At 34.0% G+C, this 14797-nt stretch overlaps 2 protein-coding genes across 2 annotated transcripts; one reads left to right on the top strand and one right to left on the bottom strand.

Annotated features, from left to right (window-relative positions):
- The first annotated feature begins 247 nt into the window (after window positions 1–247).
- Window positions 248–1445, top strand: LOC105762704 (uncharacterized). The gene has a single exon (XM_012580548.2). It carries the CDS (start codon window positions 445–447, stop codon window positions 916–918), a length of 474 nt encoding a protein of 157 aa, XP_012436002.1. The 5' UTR covers window positions 248–444; the 3' UTR covers window positions 919–1445.
- A 7184-nt stretch (window positions 1446–8629) lies between these two features.
- On the bottom strand, window positions 8630–11853 carry LOC105762700 (calcium-dependent protein kinase 26). Its single transcript, XM_012580545.2, has 7 exons — window positions 10765–11853; window positions 10446–10589; window positions 10193–10345; window positions 9782–9897; window positions 9423–9590; window positions 9054–9278; window positions 8630–8871 (listed from the first exon to the last, which is right to left on the bottom strand). Exons 1-7 carry the CDS (start codon window positions 11561–11563, stop codon window positions 8749–8751), a joined length of 1728 nt encoding a protein of 575 aa, XP_012435999.1. The 5' UTR covers window positions 11564–11853; the 3' UTR covers window positions 8630–8748.
- Between the last annotated feature and the right edge of the window lie 2944 nt (window positions 11854–14797).

Raw genomic sequence — 14797 nt, forward strand, 5'->3', positions numbered from 1 at the left:
AAATTAATTTAGAATGTTTAAAAAAAATTAAGACTACACGAGAAATTATAATCATGAATCATTATTATATCTACGTATCATTAAATAATGATATGAATTATACAGTTGAATTTTAATTTAGTTGAAAAATTATTAAATAATTAATTGAAAAAGTTATATTAAATGAATAGGACAGTGGATCTACCATGATTAATGATTAAACAACATCTAAATTTTGAGAGCTTAAGTCATCCCCCATTAAACACAAAAAAGAATAAAGAGTAATTTCTCAAATTGAATATCATCATCATCATCCATTTTTAAAAAGGAAAAACAGAGAGAATAAATCGGCAAGTGACGGGTTGTGAACACTACATTTCAACTCTCTCTTGAATCACCCTCTTTTCTTCTCATTTCACCTTCAATTCAGTCGGGTGCTTTCTTGTTGGTGTTAGAGAGTCACCAATGAGCTCCATTATGCAGAGCTTTCAAAAGAGCCGATCACTCCCCCTCTCTCAAACTCAATCCAAAGAGCAAGCGGCATTGCCAGCCCTACGAAGAAGGCTTTCCTCTTTGTCTCTTAAATTACATCCTTCCATCTCTTCGCCATCAGCGCCGTCATGGGCCTTCCCCAGATCCAAGTCTTTGTCTTCCATGGGAGACTATGCTGGTAGCTCCATCAGGAAATGGTGGGACTGGGGATGGTCTTGGGTTCTTTCCAGAAAACCCATGTTTGCTCAAGACCTTGAAATGAATGAAGAAGAAACTAGGGTTCTAGGATGCCACAACAAAGGCAGCTGGAGGCATGTTTTCTACAAGCTAAGATCCGAGATCAAGAAACGCATGGGATCTGACAAAGTTGGCCTCCCACAAACTTGCAGGTGCGATTCTTTATCCTACTCCAAGAATTTTGGGGTTGGAAACAAAATCTACGGTTGATGGTTTGGATTTTTGGAATGCTTCAATGGAGGTGTTCGAAGAAAGTCCTAAACGGGAAATTAAATAAGCAATGCAGTGCTTCAAGGTTCAGATCATCACATCATCAGAGTCTAGATTTATATATTCTTCCCGCCCCCGCCCCCCCCCCCCTTCTGCCTCTTGTTTTCTTCTTTCTTGAGTTGTCAGCTTTTCCTTTTTCTTATCATAATCCAAGTGATTGGTGAAAAAGATAAACAATAGCATGTAGTTAACTTGTTTTGTAATATAATATGGTTTTGCTTGGAAGAGCAGAGTTAAAAACTCCTCCTTGTTGGTTTACTCCAATAATTACAATCTATATGGCTATGGAGTGTACCTTCGAAGTTCAAAGAGGAAAGTTACAGAAACAGGGTGAATTTACTGTGTCACTCAGCATCTGTTGGCTACAATCCAAGATGTCATTAGAGTGTAATTTTTGTTTTTGTTTTTTAATTTCATTTTTTTTCAGCTTCAATTGCATAATCATTACAAGTATTGTGTTTCTTTTATTTATTTATGTATGTATATAATGCAATATATATATATATATATATATATATATGGCAATTAAAAAGAATGAAATACCTTCCATATTAGACCTGCCCATGGGCCGGGCGGCCCGGCCCGGCCCAATGGCCCGCCCAAAATATGGGAGGGTTCGGGTAAAAATATAAGCTCGAAATATGGGCTTGGGCAAAAAAATGAGGCCCATTTAAAAAATGGACCGGGCTCGGGCTCAACTTTTTTGGCCCGGGCCCGGCCCGAGTATATAATATATATATTTTTTATTTTTTAATTTTAAAATACTTTAAAAATATTTTTTTTGTGTTTATTAAAAACTGGGCCGGGCCGGGCCGGTCTCGGGCTTATTATTTTTCCTGGGCCGGGCTTGGGTAAAATTCCAAGCCCATATTTCGGGCCGGGCCGAGCCCGGGCCTAAGAGTCGGGCCAAAATTTTTCCCGAACCCGGCCCGGCCCATGGACAGATCTATTCCATATCACATAGATTTCGTGGTTGGTATAAGGATTTCCATTTTCTATAAATATTAAAAATTTTGGTGAGCAAAATTGAAATTCTTTAAATAATTTAAGTGATTAGATAGTTTATTTTAATGTTTTTTATATCAATTTTATTAAAAATTTATCAATTTAATTACTATTTTAAATATTTAAAAAATTATGATCATAAAATAGTAAAAAACTATAAAATCACGACATTAAAACAATTTAGCCTTTTTTATTAAATAAAATAAATTATAAAAACTATAAAATATAAACATAAAACTAAAAAGATATTTATCAATTTAATTACTTTTTTTTTTTTTTTGCCAGCACCGTTTGTAGACACACAGGTGTAGTAGAGTAGTCATGTAAAATCTGGGTGGGTGGCACTGCAGAGACAAAAGTAGAATTCCAATTATTTGGCAGGCCAATCAACCATGTGTCCTTTCACTGCTGTCATGAATGTAATGGACAATATTTCTCATGTAAATTTGCTTCTTCATTTCCTTGCAAGAAGAGGTCTTTATTTGTTAATGCTGATCTTACCTGTTCCTATGATTTGCCACTTATTGTTATTAATAATCTAAGGAGTTTCGGTTTTTATAAAAATAAATAAAATAAAATAAACTAAGGGCTGAGTTATGCAAAAAAAAAAGGGTGTCGGTGGTTAAATGTGGTGCTTTCCTTATAATATACAAATATAAAGTCACATCACCGACCAATTTCCATAATAAGAGTAGCATTATTTTATTCAACGTTAACAATTTGTATATTATTTTCTGCATAAAATAATAATTTTACTTGTAAAAAAAAAATTGTGTATTGCCTGTAAATAATTTGGTGGCGATGAAGATGGGCATGTGCTACATGTGTATTCTAGTTTGATGTTAATTCATGCCAACTAACAACAAGCCTTTTAGTTGGATCCAGACTATAGGGAAACAAAATAATAATAATAATTAAAAAAATGAAACGGTCCGATAATATGCGATTTATTTATGTAATTAATTTCTTTTACTCTACTCTATAACACACTTGTCAAACCTTTAATTCGCCTGTAAAATTTTAAAAATTTGATGTATATAAATTTTTGATTGCGTAATTGTAATTAATTCTTTCTACATGATCATATTAAAAATATTGAACGCAAGCACTTACACTATACTAAAACAGGCTTTTAGCGGCGTTTTTTAGCGCCGCAAATACTTTTAGCGGCGCTTTTCAAAAGCCGCTAATGACTACGCCGCTAACTTTAGCGGCGTTTTTAGAAATAAACGCCGCTAAAGGTGTTGGTCTATAGCGTCGCTGAAAACCAAGACCTTTAGCGGCGTTTTAACGAAAACGCCGCTAAAGAACCTGATCTATGGCGGCACTTCGACCACAAACACCACTAAAGAACCTGATCTTTAGCGGCGCTTTCTCCACAAACGCCGCTAAATACCCTTAGCTTTAGCAGCGCTTTCTCCACAAACGCCGCTAAATACCCTTATCTTTTAGCGGCGCTTTTTGTCGAAAACATTCTATCAATCTTCACAACAATATATGCGACGAAAGGAAAAGATAGAAAAGAGAAATGTTAGATGAAAAAACAAATTATAGCTTCATATGTTCATAGGATAGCATTTTCATGCAGGAACGTAAAGCAAAATTATTATTATTTTAAAAGAATTTCGAAACAAGTGTCTTCAAAATTTACTCAATAGGTTGAATTCATGGCATAATTCAATTAATTATATATTCAAGTCTGTTATTGTGGTTTTATTCCAGTGGTGATAATAGGTATGGACCAAGAATTAGTGGGGTTGAACATTGAGGAAGGGAGAGGAGGAAGCTTGACAGGTCATTTTGGGGGGAAATGATTCGAAGCCAACTTTTGAATTTTGTTTGGTAGAAGCTTTTTAACCACTACTATTATTCATTTTCAATTGTTGTACAATATATTAGTTAATATTTATCATCCCATTGGAGTTGTGAGTTGTGACTATCATTGATATAAGGGAGAAAAGGTTTTTATTTTGGTTATATTATGAAGTGGGAGTTTGATAGGGTGGTGGCTGGAGTTCCTTTTAACTTTTAATAATTATCTTCTTGTGTTCTACAAGTTGGTTAAAGGGAACAATCCATTACAGATCTTATGTTTTTTTTTCTTGAGTTTTGGGTCCAAACACATGACTTCCACAAGATCTTATGTTTGAATCCATGGTGAAGTAATTCGGGAATTTCATTGGTTCTTACGTTGATTATGATGTGAAAGCTATAAGTCGAGGGATTAAAAGTTATATAGGCGAGTGAGAATCAGGTTGGATGTTTGACAAACTTTGAAATGTAAGAAAAATTTGTGTTGCCCAATAATCGCCAAGCTTATGACATTTCCAATATGAAAGACTTTTTTTTTTTTTTTCTCTGTGGGCAGCTAAGCCATAGTGAGAGTTATTGTTGGATAAGAATTGTGCATGAAAAGAAAAAAATTAGCTATGGATTGGGATCTCTTGATTAAGGCAGGTCTACAATGCCATCATGACATCCCGCTTGGTGGATTGGACGAGGCCAAAGCCTTGGGACGATAGTTCCCCGATGGTGGACCCTGAGAGGCAAGCGTCTTGCGAGAAGCATCGAGTAAGAAACATGATAGGGAACCATGAGCAGACGAAATCAAGGGGGATGGTGACCCCATGCGACGAGTTGAGACAACGAGGAGCCCAAGTTTTGGGGCAAAAGTGCTTGGAGAATGCCCATGAGATGGCCCTAGAGTGCCAGGTAAGAAAACTATCTCTATTTTAGACATTTCAATGCTCCTTGGGAGCATAGCTATAAAAGCTATTTAGTTCTTTAAGGGATAGGAAAGGTGTCAACTCTCCACCTCCCTCTCACCTTGGCTAGTTGGTGGGATTTCCTTGGTGCAAGCGAGATGCCATGGTGTGCGGTCATCGAGCAAGTGAATGTTCAATTTCTACTCGAGAGAAAACTCGGGGACGGTTCTGGGCTAGCGAGCCCCATATTGCGCTGTTGCCGGAAAGCTGAGGTCGGACCTTTGATTTTCTTTAAGCCATGTGGGATCCTCCACCCAACGTCCATCGGGTTGCCTTTGGGATCAAGAGATTATGCTTTGTAGGAGGGGCATCGAGACACGATGGTGCATCATGTTAACTAGTTGGTGGACAACTACTAGTCTTGTGGGAACATAGATATAGTAATTGAGCCTCGGGCCTGGGAGCTAGGACGATCACTATGATGAGTCTTGCCTTGAGTGCATGATGAGTCCAGTATGAAAGACTTTTTATTATGTTTTCCCTGTGGGTAGTTTAGCCATAGTGAGAGTTTTTGTCTAATGAGAATTGTCATGAAAAGAAAGATTTTGATCAAGCAGTTACGAAGTGAGTGCAAGATTAGAAAATAGAAATATTAGTAATTAATTAAATAGAATACAAAAGTAATAGAGGGATTAAATTATTAAGTGAGCAAAGTAGAGAGAAATGATTAAGGATTTGAGTAGGGACTTGTTAAGTAATTAGCCATGGCCTTAGTGTGTTATTAAACCAAAAATTAAAAATGACTTAGTGGAAGAACATGATAATGGACATTGATTTCCGCTAAGTGACATAAGTTAAAAATCATGACCATTGATTTGTTGTTAATTAAGAACAAGAAATTTAATGATGAGTGAGTGGACTTCTCCACCGTTTGAAAAAGAAAATAGAAAGGAAGGAAAATTTGCTGTGAGCTTCCATGGCCATATGGTGAAATGTTTTAGCAAGGAATCAAAATACTTTGAGAGCCCATTCAAGTGAAGAGAGGAGCAAAGCTAGTTCATTCGGTCTTGATAGCAAGAGAAAGAAAAACAAAAGTTGTATGGTTTCTCTCCTCCATGCCTTAAGCCATACTTTGAGGTGAGTATAATTTTAGATAGTAGTAAAGCGAGAACCCAGTCTAGTATTTGCTAAATTTAGAGCTTGGGAGTTACGTTGGCTTTGGACTTCGTTGAGAGATTAAAAGAAGTTGGAGAATTTGGTAATTGAAACATAAGGATTAAATTGAAGAAATAGCAAACATTAAGAGGTTTGAGTGAGCTATTAATCAAAGCCATTAACATGTTATTAAGCCATGTCCTTAAAGCCAATTTGACCATAATCTAAAAGAGTTAGTGGAATGGCTTGATCTATGCCTTAGGATTCCACTCACTTTTTTCATGTTTAATATCAACCGTTGATTAAGGTTAATAATAATAATAATAATAATAATAATAATAGTTAAATGAAATAAAGAAATGAGGAAAGAGAATAAATGTTTCATTTGCTCTTCTTCTACCGTACTAGAGAGAGAAAAGAGAAAGTCTTGCATGAGCTTTCTTCCATTGTCGTGAGCATCGATTAAGGTAATTAGAAAGACATTGTCTTGTGAATTTTGTTAGAATTTTAGCTTAAGAAATGTAGATGAATATAGCCTATCCATTGATACGGTAATCATTGATGAAAGTAAGAAGCTAGAGAGAGAATGGTTGGAACTTTGAGTAATGTACATGTTTTTGGATAGCCTGAGACTCCTAGATTAATGCTTCTGGAGTCGGATTTCGATTTGCTTGGGTAAATAGCGAGATACTAACATTTGGAATATTAAAACTGAAAAATGGACTTAATTGTAAAAGTATACAATTATGCTTGATCTTTGTTATTGTTTAATTTTTTTGTGAAATTAATGTTATCTTTTGTAAACAAATTAACGTACGTAGCTAAGGACGAGGTTAGAACATCAAGGGTCCAAGTGAAAGTGGGCGACGGATAACAAAATTGGTTGGTGCTAAATTAATAAATATACGTAGTCACTTCATGCTTTTAATTATTATTAAGTTCTTTGATTTTATATAAAAATAAGAATAACAAGAACATTTTACTCATGTCGTGATTAAGTGTCAATGTTAGTATAAGTGCTAAGAGATAATCTCCAACACGACATATGATAAGCTATGAAGCATGGACACGGACACGCAATATGGGTACGATATGATACGGACATGACGACACGGTAATTTTTAAAAAATGATCGGACACGAATATGGCAGAATACGACAATACAAAAATATTTTTAATATTTTTATATATTTTTGTTGTTAAAATACTTAATGTGTATGAAAATATTGATATTTTGCATTAATATATAATCAATTTTTTCCCATTAAGCTCTTTTGTCATTACATAAAATATGACAAAACATAGTAATACGTTTTTCAAGTTCATTACACAAAACATGTCATATCAAATCTAAATTTGAAGTTCAACCTATATCCCTAAGAAGACTTGTACAAAAAGAAGCAAAAACAGAGCAATTTTCTAGTTCAACTCATAACATTAGCATTTTCCATATCTTCTTCTTCATTGGCAAAAATTACCATCTCCATGTCCGGTTCATCAAGAGATAAGCTAGCAACTTCAAGAACTCCAACTCCTTCAAATGAGTCAAATACATCACCTCCAACATCCCACGTCTTGCTCTCTCCTTCTTCATAATGAAGAGTATTTCTTGAAAATAATCGAAAATTAGTATGCAAAAATACTAAATCTTCAGCACGTTGAGGATTAATCTTGTTTCTCCAAATCTAAGTTTTGGAGCAAAGGTACTGAAGCCCCATAAACTAACCACCAAGACTTAAGATCCAAAAGTCATCTATCTTATAGTGAATCAAATGAACCAAAAGCATCTAGTGCTCTCGAAAATCTTGCAAACTCTTGGAAAGTCATCTTCCTTTCTTCAGTAAAAGGAAAATATTTTCTTAAACACTTATTCCTTTCCTCTAAGATTTCTACATCTTTATGTGGAGGACTGCGATTTGGAACCTCATTAAGTTAATCACTACAATAATAACTATGTAAATAAATAAATTTGAATTTTTTAATTGATAATAAATAAATAAATAAAAGTATAAAAGAATAAAAACAATCATAAATGGAATATATGTTATCTAAGTTTACATTAGATTTAAAGAATGAGCCATACAATGAAGTGGTGTACTACTCTTAGTCCATTGATCAATAATAATATCATATACCACTTCGTAAAAGGTCGATCTCTCGTCTCCTTTCTTCCCTTCATGCCTATAAATGTTTGTCTTCACTTTTTCAATCATTTCATTCTACATCTCATAAGCCAAGTGAAGAGTAGGCCTATCTGTGTCGATAATTCGAAGCATGTCATATATAGGTCCCGTAAAAGAAAAGATATAATCAACCTTACCCCGCCAAAGGTCATCCAAAATTTTTTCCTTAACCAAAGAGTCTTTGGAAACATCATCTTCTCTATAAGTAGACCATTCATCACTAATAACTATATTTTGGATACCCTGTTTAATGAGCTTGAGTCTTTTTAACATCACAATCATAAAAGCAGATCGAGTATCCGCAACGGCAAGTAATTTCAAAGGCACAAAAGAATTAAATATTGCCAATCTAGGTAAAATAATTAAAATGTGCATATAATTGTATATTACAAAATAAAAACATAAGGTTACTTGCATAAAGAAATAAAATAAAATAAATACCGAATAATTAATTGAAAATGTAATAGAGATATTAAACTGATAAAATTAAGGAAATTGGATACAAAATAAAATTAATAAGATTTAAACTAACATTATTAATAACTTTATCATATAAGATTACAAAATCTATAAAAGGAAGTCAAATTAAACAACTTTGGGAGCCAAAAGAAATTACAATAACTTTAGATATTTAATGTGGGGGCTAAAATGAAAATTGATAAAATTTAGCGAGGGTCAAACATAAATATTCAAGGTGGGGAATAAAATGAAGTTTGACAAAATTATTGAGCACCTACTGGATCTCTCATGCTCAAATTTAGACTGTTCCGCATGGTTCGTCTTCCGATTCCTGAATTGTCTTTTTGCATCATGGCTACGAATTCGCCGTAGTCGATTCTTCCGTCCTGAAATAAAGCACAAGTAGTGGGACATCGAAACTTAACCAATAAATGTACCGGTACTCGTATGAGCAAACTACTATAACGATTTAGGATTTGCAAATGGTGAGACAGTGAAGAGGAGATCGGAAATTCTCCATTGTTATCGGTACCCTGCTCAACCGGTTATCAAGGGTAAGATGGCTTACATTATCTTGATCAACTTCTCTGATTATATCCTCCAGCAAAACATCTGTTATGTTATGCTCGGCACAGGCTTGCTGAAGTTCATCGACCGTGATGTAGCCACTGTTGTCCTTATCAAAGTATTTGAATGCCGCAACAAGATGTTCTTCACGCTCTAGTTTATTAAGGTGAACCGTTGCAGCTATGAACTCCCCGTAATCGATGCTCCCGCTATTGTCGACATCAGCCTGAGAACAAATGAAATAGCTCAGATGAATGCGTTGCGAATTTGCAGTTAACACATCAATGACATAACAAGCATGGTTGCCACATTGAATCGATATTGCCTTTGTACGAAAATACAACGATTTCAGCATCCAAACGCACTTAACTGCATTCATAAGGTCTCGGATTTCAGTATCCTTCAAGGTAGAGCCATATCTTCGTAAACCAGCTTTGAGTTCATCAAATGTGATTGCTCCACTGTTATCAGTATCCATAGCTGTAAACATTTCTCTCAAACCGGCAATCTCCTCCTCGGATAGACTTTCAGCTATTACCTGATAGTACAGAAAGCACAGAACTTCCTCTTTCAGAACGGGTTTTACGACATTAACTTTAAAGACAAGCATGTTTTACATAAATATTTGACTGAAAAATGGTGCACTCTGTTAAATGAGATAAACAGATTATACATGTATGTATACATATAGCAGCTGTATCAAACAAGCATATATAATGAGAAACTTACCCGTAAAGCCATCTTCTTTAGTTTGTTCATTGCCGAGAATTGCTTGAGACGAGAAAGTACGGCAGGATCCAGTGCCCTATCTGGGGCAACCCCGTTTTGGGAAATCCATGGATGACCTAAACAATTCACAAAGAAAATGATATCTAACAATTTTGATCTTTATTTCACTAAAGAAAAGAATGTACTTTGGGATACATTTTCAAACAACAATTTAGCTGCGATCGATGAAACAGAAAACCGCAGCATGCCAGGATGAAGCAACGTAGCAACTTTATGCATCTCAACGTGATCATACTACAATTCAGCAATGCGGCAAAAGAAAAAGATTCCTCTATTTCATCTCTTTTATCGGTTCAAAACATTCATCAATATCAACCAGATACTAATAGAAAGGTAATATGTATTACATACATACTACTTCATGAGCAGTTAGCCGTTCTGAAGGTTGGGAGCATAGCATCTTCCGTATTAAGTCCTTTGCGCTATCAGATATTACCGGCCATGGGTCTGAATCGAAGTCAATATTTCCTTTTAACACGGCATCAAATATTCCTTGTTGTGTTTCTAAAGAACAGACAGAGGAAAGTTGAAAGACTATTACACATAGAACTGCTTGAAAACTCATTATTGATGCAGAACCAAAGAAAAGAAACATCGACATTACCGGCCCAAAATGGTGGGACGCCACTTAGCAATATGTAGAGTATAACTCCTGCAGTCCATACATCAGCCTCCGGTCCGTAATGCTTGAGGAGTACTTCTGGGGCGACATAATACGGGCTTCCAACCACATCAGTAAAAATTTGGCCTGGAGTATATGCAAACCACATTATGTTAAACAACTTGAATATGTTATTTCCTGTAACCATTTACTAGGCATTTTTCACAACATATACCCATAAACTAGTATGCATTAAGGTTAGGTGTTAAAAATAAGTGGTGGCTTAAATGTGCTACAAGAAATCTCAGAACTAATTGCTTACCAGGTTTAAAGAACACTGATAGTCCAAAATCAATGGCCTTGAGCGAGAAATCATCATCCTTGTTAACTAACAAGAAATTCTCAGGCTTTAAATCGCGATGCATAACCCCGAGTGAATGGCATGCCTCGACAACCCCAACAATGATCTTTGTCAACGCAGCCGCCTTCCTCTCGGTGTAATGCCCTCTTTCGATGATTCGATCAAACAATTCACCTCCAGAGCAAAGCTCCATCACAATATGCACATATAAAGTGTCCTCATATGCACCTTTGATGGTGACAATATTCTTGTGACCAGCCAAATGGTGCATTATTTGAATCTCCCTCCTAACATCCTCCACGTCCTCCTTTGAAAGCAACTTCCTTTTGCATATGGACTTGCAGGCATACTCGAAGCTGGTCGAAATCTCAGTGCATAAGTAAGTAGTCCCGAACTGACCTTGTCCTAACTTGCGACCGATGGTGTATAGGTCACGGATGTTGGGGGTCTTATGACCCAGAACATGACAAACATGGTGATCAAAGCCACGCTTCATGGAGTTCTCTTTCTTGGGGGGGACAGTGGTAACCAAATTGGCATCTTTTGTGGTCGATTTGGGGATAACTTGGGGAGCAAGTTGTTGATCATTTAAGCCGGAACGGGAATAATCAGAGGTGGAATGGTCTGAAGAAGCGTAGCTCTGTTTGGAAGAACGTTCCTCGGGCTCACTGAAGCCCTGATGGAGTTGGCCGGATCCTCGGCATGTGTTTCCCATCAAAAAAATGTAATAATGTAATCTCATGCAATAATGTAATCTCATCAATTACACTGAAAATGAAAGAAGAAAGAGAGAGAGAGAGTGTGTAAATTTTCGATGATCCCACAATTTGAAAATCTTCTAACGTCACATGATTTTCATGTAGAAACCCCTCACAAATCTAAACTTCAAAAGAATCCCACATGAGATAAGAGGGAAAAACACCACTCTGTTTTCTACAGAAAAGAGAAATAAACGAAAGTCACCATCTTTCAACATGTATATATCATTGAAGTCCTACCCAAGAAAAAAAAAAACAAAGGACATCTATCAAAGAAAATAACCCAATAATCAAATTCACAGACCAGAAAGAGAGATTAACTGAGAAAGATGTAAACATACATAACAATCAAGGATTCAATAAAAAGGGAAAAACCCAAATATAGGAAGGAAAGAGAGATAAAGTACCAGTTAGGAGTGGAAATGAAGAAAGGATTGGAAAACAAAAAGAAGAAAGAGAGATGATAGAAGGAGAGACAAAGAAGGAAATGCTTAAAATGGATGAATATAACTGATCAAAAACAACAACTTTTGCCTATTAGTGGGTCTTCTTTTTTTTTTTTTTTTAAGTTTGAATTTTTGGTTATGTCTCTGTTGTTAATTTTGGGGTTAATGTTGTTGGTAAGAAACATGGGATACGAGAGAGCAGTAAAGACCAGCTAACTCTCCCACTCTCTCTTCCCCACCTTTCCTTTTCCTCTTCCTCAAACGGAATCATAAGGAAACGAAACGAAAAGAAGCTATTGCTGTTTTTTAATCAAATCAAATCAGTGTGTGTGTGTTAGAGTGCAATGGAAAGGTAAAAAGGGTAAGGAAACCAGAAAAGCAAAACAGGGGGATTCATGGTTGACCTTGCTCATAGCTCACGACAACGTTGGAGTTTGTAGGTTGTTGATTGGTACGTGATACTCACGCCGTGTGAAAATGCTACGACATGTCTGTCTTAAACGTTGTTTTGGTCAAATATCTTCCGACTAATATTGTGGAGAAATGAAAGACAACAAAATCTAATCTTAGAAAAATATTAAAACTTGCAGTTGGGCTTTGAACCATGCAGTTTAACCCTACACTACGCTTGTCCATGTGAAAATTGAGATGGTTAGGAATAAAACATATGACTGAAAAATAAACTTGCATTAAAAAATAAATTATTACTGTTTTTTATTGTTTTACTGTCATTTCGTTTTTATATTATTACTATTTTGTTATTATCATTTTGATATCGTATAACTCTAGTCTAATTATTAATTTTATTACTATTTTAGAGGTATTTATTTGTTAAATTACACTTATCTTAGTGTTATTTAAGTATATTTTTTTAATTTTTTTTCAATTTGTTGGAAAATATTTATTTTAATGTTTTTAGTATAATTGATGTATTATATTTTTTAAATTTATTTTTATATAAAAAATAATAGAAAATTTTTTAATACGGGTGAACCGGACTCGAGTTCTAACATTTTCATTCGGGTCGAGCTTGGACAAAATTTTAAACCTATTTTTTGGGTTGGGTCGAACCCGAACCTAAAAAACAGACCTAAAATTTTACTTGACCCGACCCATGGACAACTTTACCTACACTTACATTGGGCGATCAATTGATTTAACACTAATAAAGGGTTTCATTATTACATTTAAGTTTAGTTTAAATTACAAAATAGTCATTTTTGTTTGTCTCAAATTATATTTTAGTCACTTATGTTTGAAATGTTACGTTTTAGTCATTTATGTTATCTTTTTTGTTATAAAATGATCACTCTACTGTTAAGCTTCATTACCTCCTTAACGGTGGCATCAAATTTAGGCTGCCACATAGGACATTCAAGTTGGCATTTAAAACCCATTTGGACTTTCGTTAGGGATGTAATAGAGTTTAACGGTAGAGTAACTACTTCGTAACAAATTAATAACGTAAATAATTAAAACATATCATTTTAAACATAAATAATTAAAATATAATATAAGTCAAATACCCTTAAGTTTAAGCAAACGTAGCTAGCAAGCCTAATACTCTCGTCTTTTGGTAAATTTCCTAAATGTACACGTTAATGAAAAAAATTGGGAACATCTATTTTAGTTCCAATATCTCTCGATTTTATTTCCCTTTTAATGAAAATGAAATTGGATTTGTCTCTTTCCTAGAAAGGATGTTTTTTTTTATTTATTGAGATAAATACTTGAGAAATCTTTATATTATAAAGTCAGATGTAATTTTGTCTCTTTTAAAATAAATGGTGCAATTTCATCTCTTTATAAGTATAAGCTTACCTCACTCGAAAAGAATTAAATTATTTAAAAAATAAAAATATATGGACTAATTTTAATAAATGGAAAACATAGAAAAACTACGTTAAAAGAAATTGAGAAGGAAGGAAAACAGAGGAGAAGCATAAAAAATGGAAAATAGAGAAAAAAAGGAAAGTTAACAAAAAAACATATGAGAAAAATTTAAATTGCTCAAAACGAAAAAAAATATGAGGATTGATTGTATAAATTAACCTAAATTTATTGTTTAACTTACTATTATACCGTTAACGATAATTAACGACTCAATGACTAAAACGTAACATTTCAAACATAAGTGACTAAAATGTAATATAAGGTAAATAAAAGTGACTATTTTAACAGTTTACCCTTATTATATTTAAGTTTAAGCAAACTTACTTAACAAGTTTACTTGTGCGTTCATTTGTAGAAGAAAAGTACAATTGAAGTAACATCAAAGCATTAATATATATATATATATATATATATATATATATATATATATATATATACGAGATAATAAATTATGTATATTAAAATATAAAATTTTATAATATATAAAAATAAAGTTTTGGTTGAGTGATAAATTTATAGTTTTACATTTAATTAGTGTGAGTTCAAATTCTATTATACGTATATTTTATTAATTTTATTAAAATAAAAGAAAACTAAAATACCATCGAAGAATATTTCCGTAATTTTCCTGAGTCTACCAACTCAATTATTGATTTTATTAATAGTATGGATAATAAATATGACTTTAGTTAAATAATAAAGTATAAATGCGAAAATCAAAAGTAATGTGAGTTTAAATCTTATTATGTGTGCATATTTTTTATTTTTCTATATAAAATGATAAAAACACCCTCAAAATAATATAATATAATTTATTTTGTAAAACGAGAATACTAAAGTAATTGCGGAAAAACGATTAGCAAATATTAGAACTCAAGAACTTTGATATTTATTTAT

The sequence above is a fragment of the Gossypium raimondii genome, chromosome 12 (genome assembly GCF_025698545.1).
Source record: "Gossypium raimondii isolate GPD5lz chromosome 12, ASM2569854v1, whole genome shotgun sequence".
Taxonomy (NCBI): domain Eukaryota; kingdom Viridiplantae; phylum Streptophyta; class Magnoliopsida; order Malvales; family Malvaceae; genus Gossypium; species Gossypium raimondii.

What these genes read in the sequence shown, in the direction of transcription:
- LOC105762704 (XM_012580548.2), top strand. Translation starts at nt 445, where the DNA reads ATGAGCTCCATTATGCAGAGCTTTCAAAAGAGCCGATCACTCCCCCTC.
- LOC105762700 (XM_012580545.2), bottom strand. Translation starts at nt 11,563, where the DNA reads ATGAGATTACATTATTGCATGAGATTACATTATTACATTTTTTTGATG. An exon ending in ATCAGTGTTCTTTAAACCTG is followed by an intron (nt 10,590 to 10,764) that starts GTAAGCAATTAG and finishes CATATACTCCAG; the next exon opens with GCCAAATTTTTACTGATGTG. An exon ending in TCCGAGACCTTATGAATGCA is followed by an intron (nt 9,279 to 9,422) that starts GTTAAGTGCGTT and finishes ATTTGTTCTCAG; the next exon opens with GCTGATGTCGACAATAGCGG.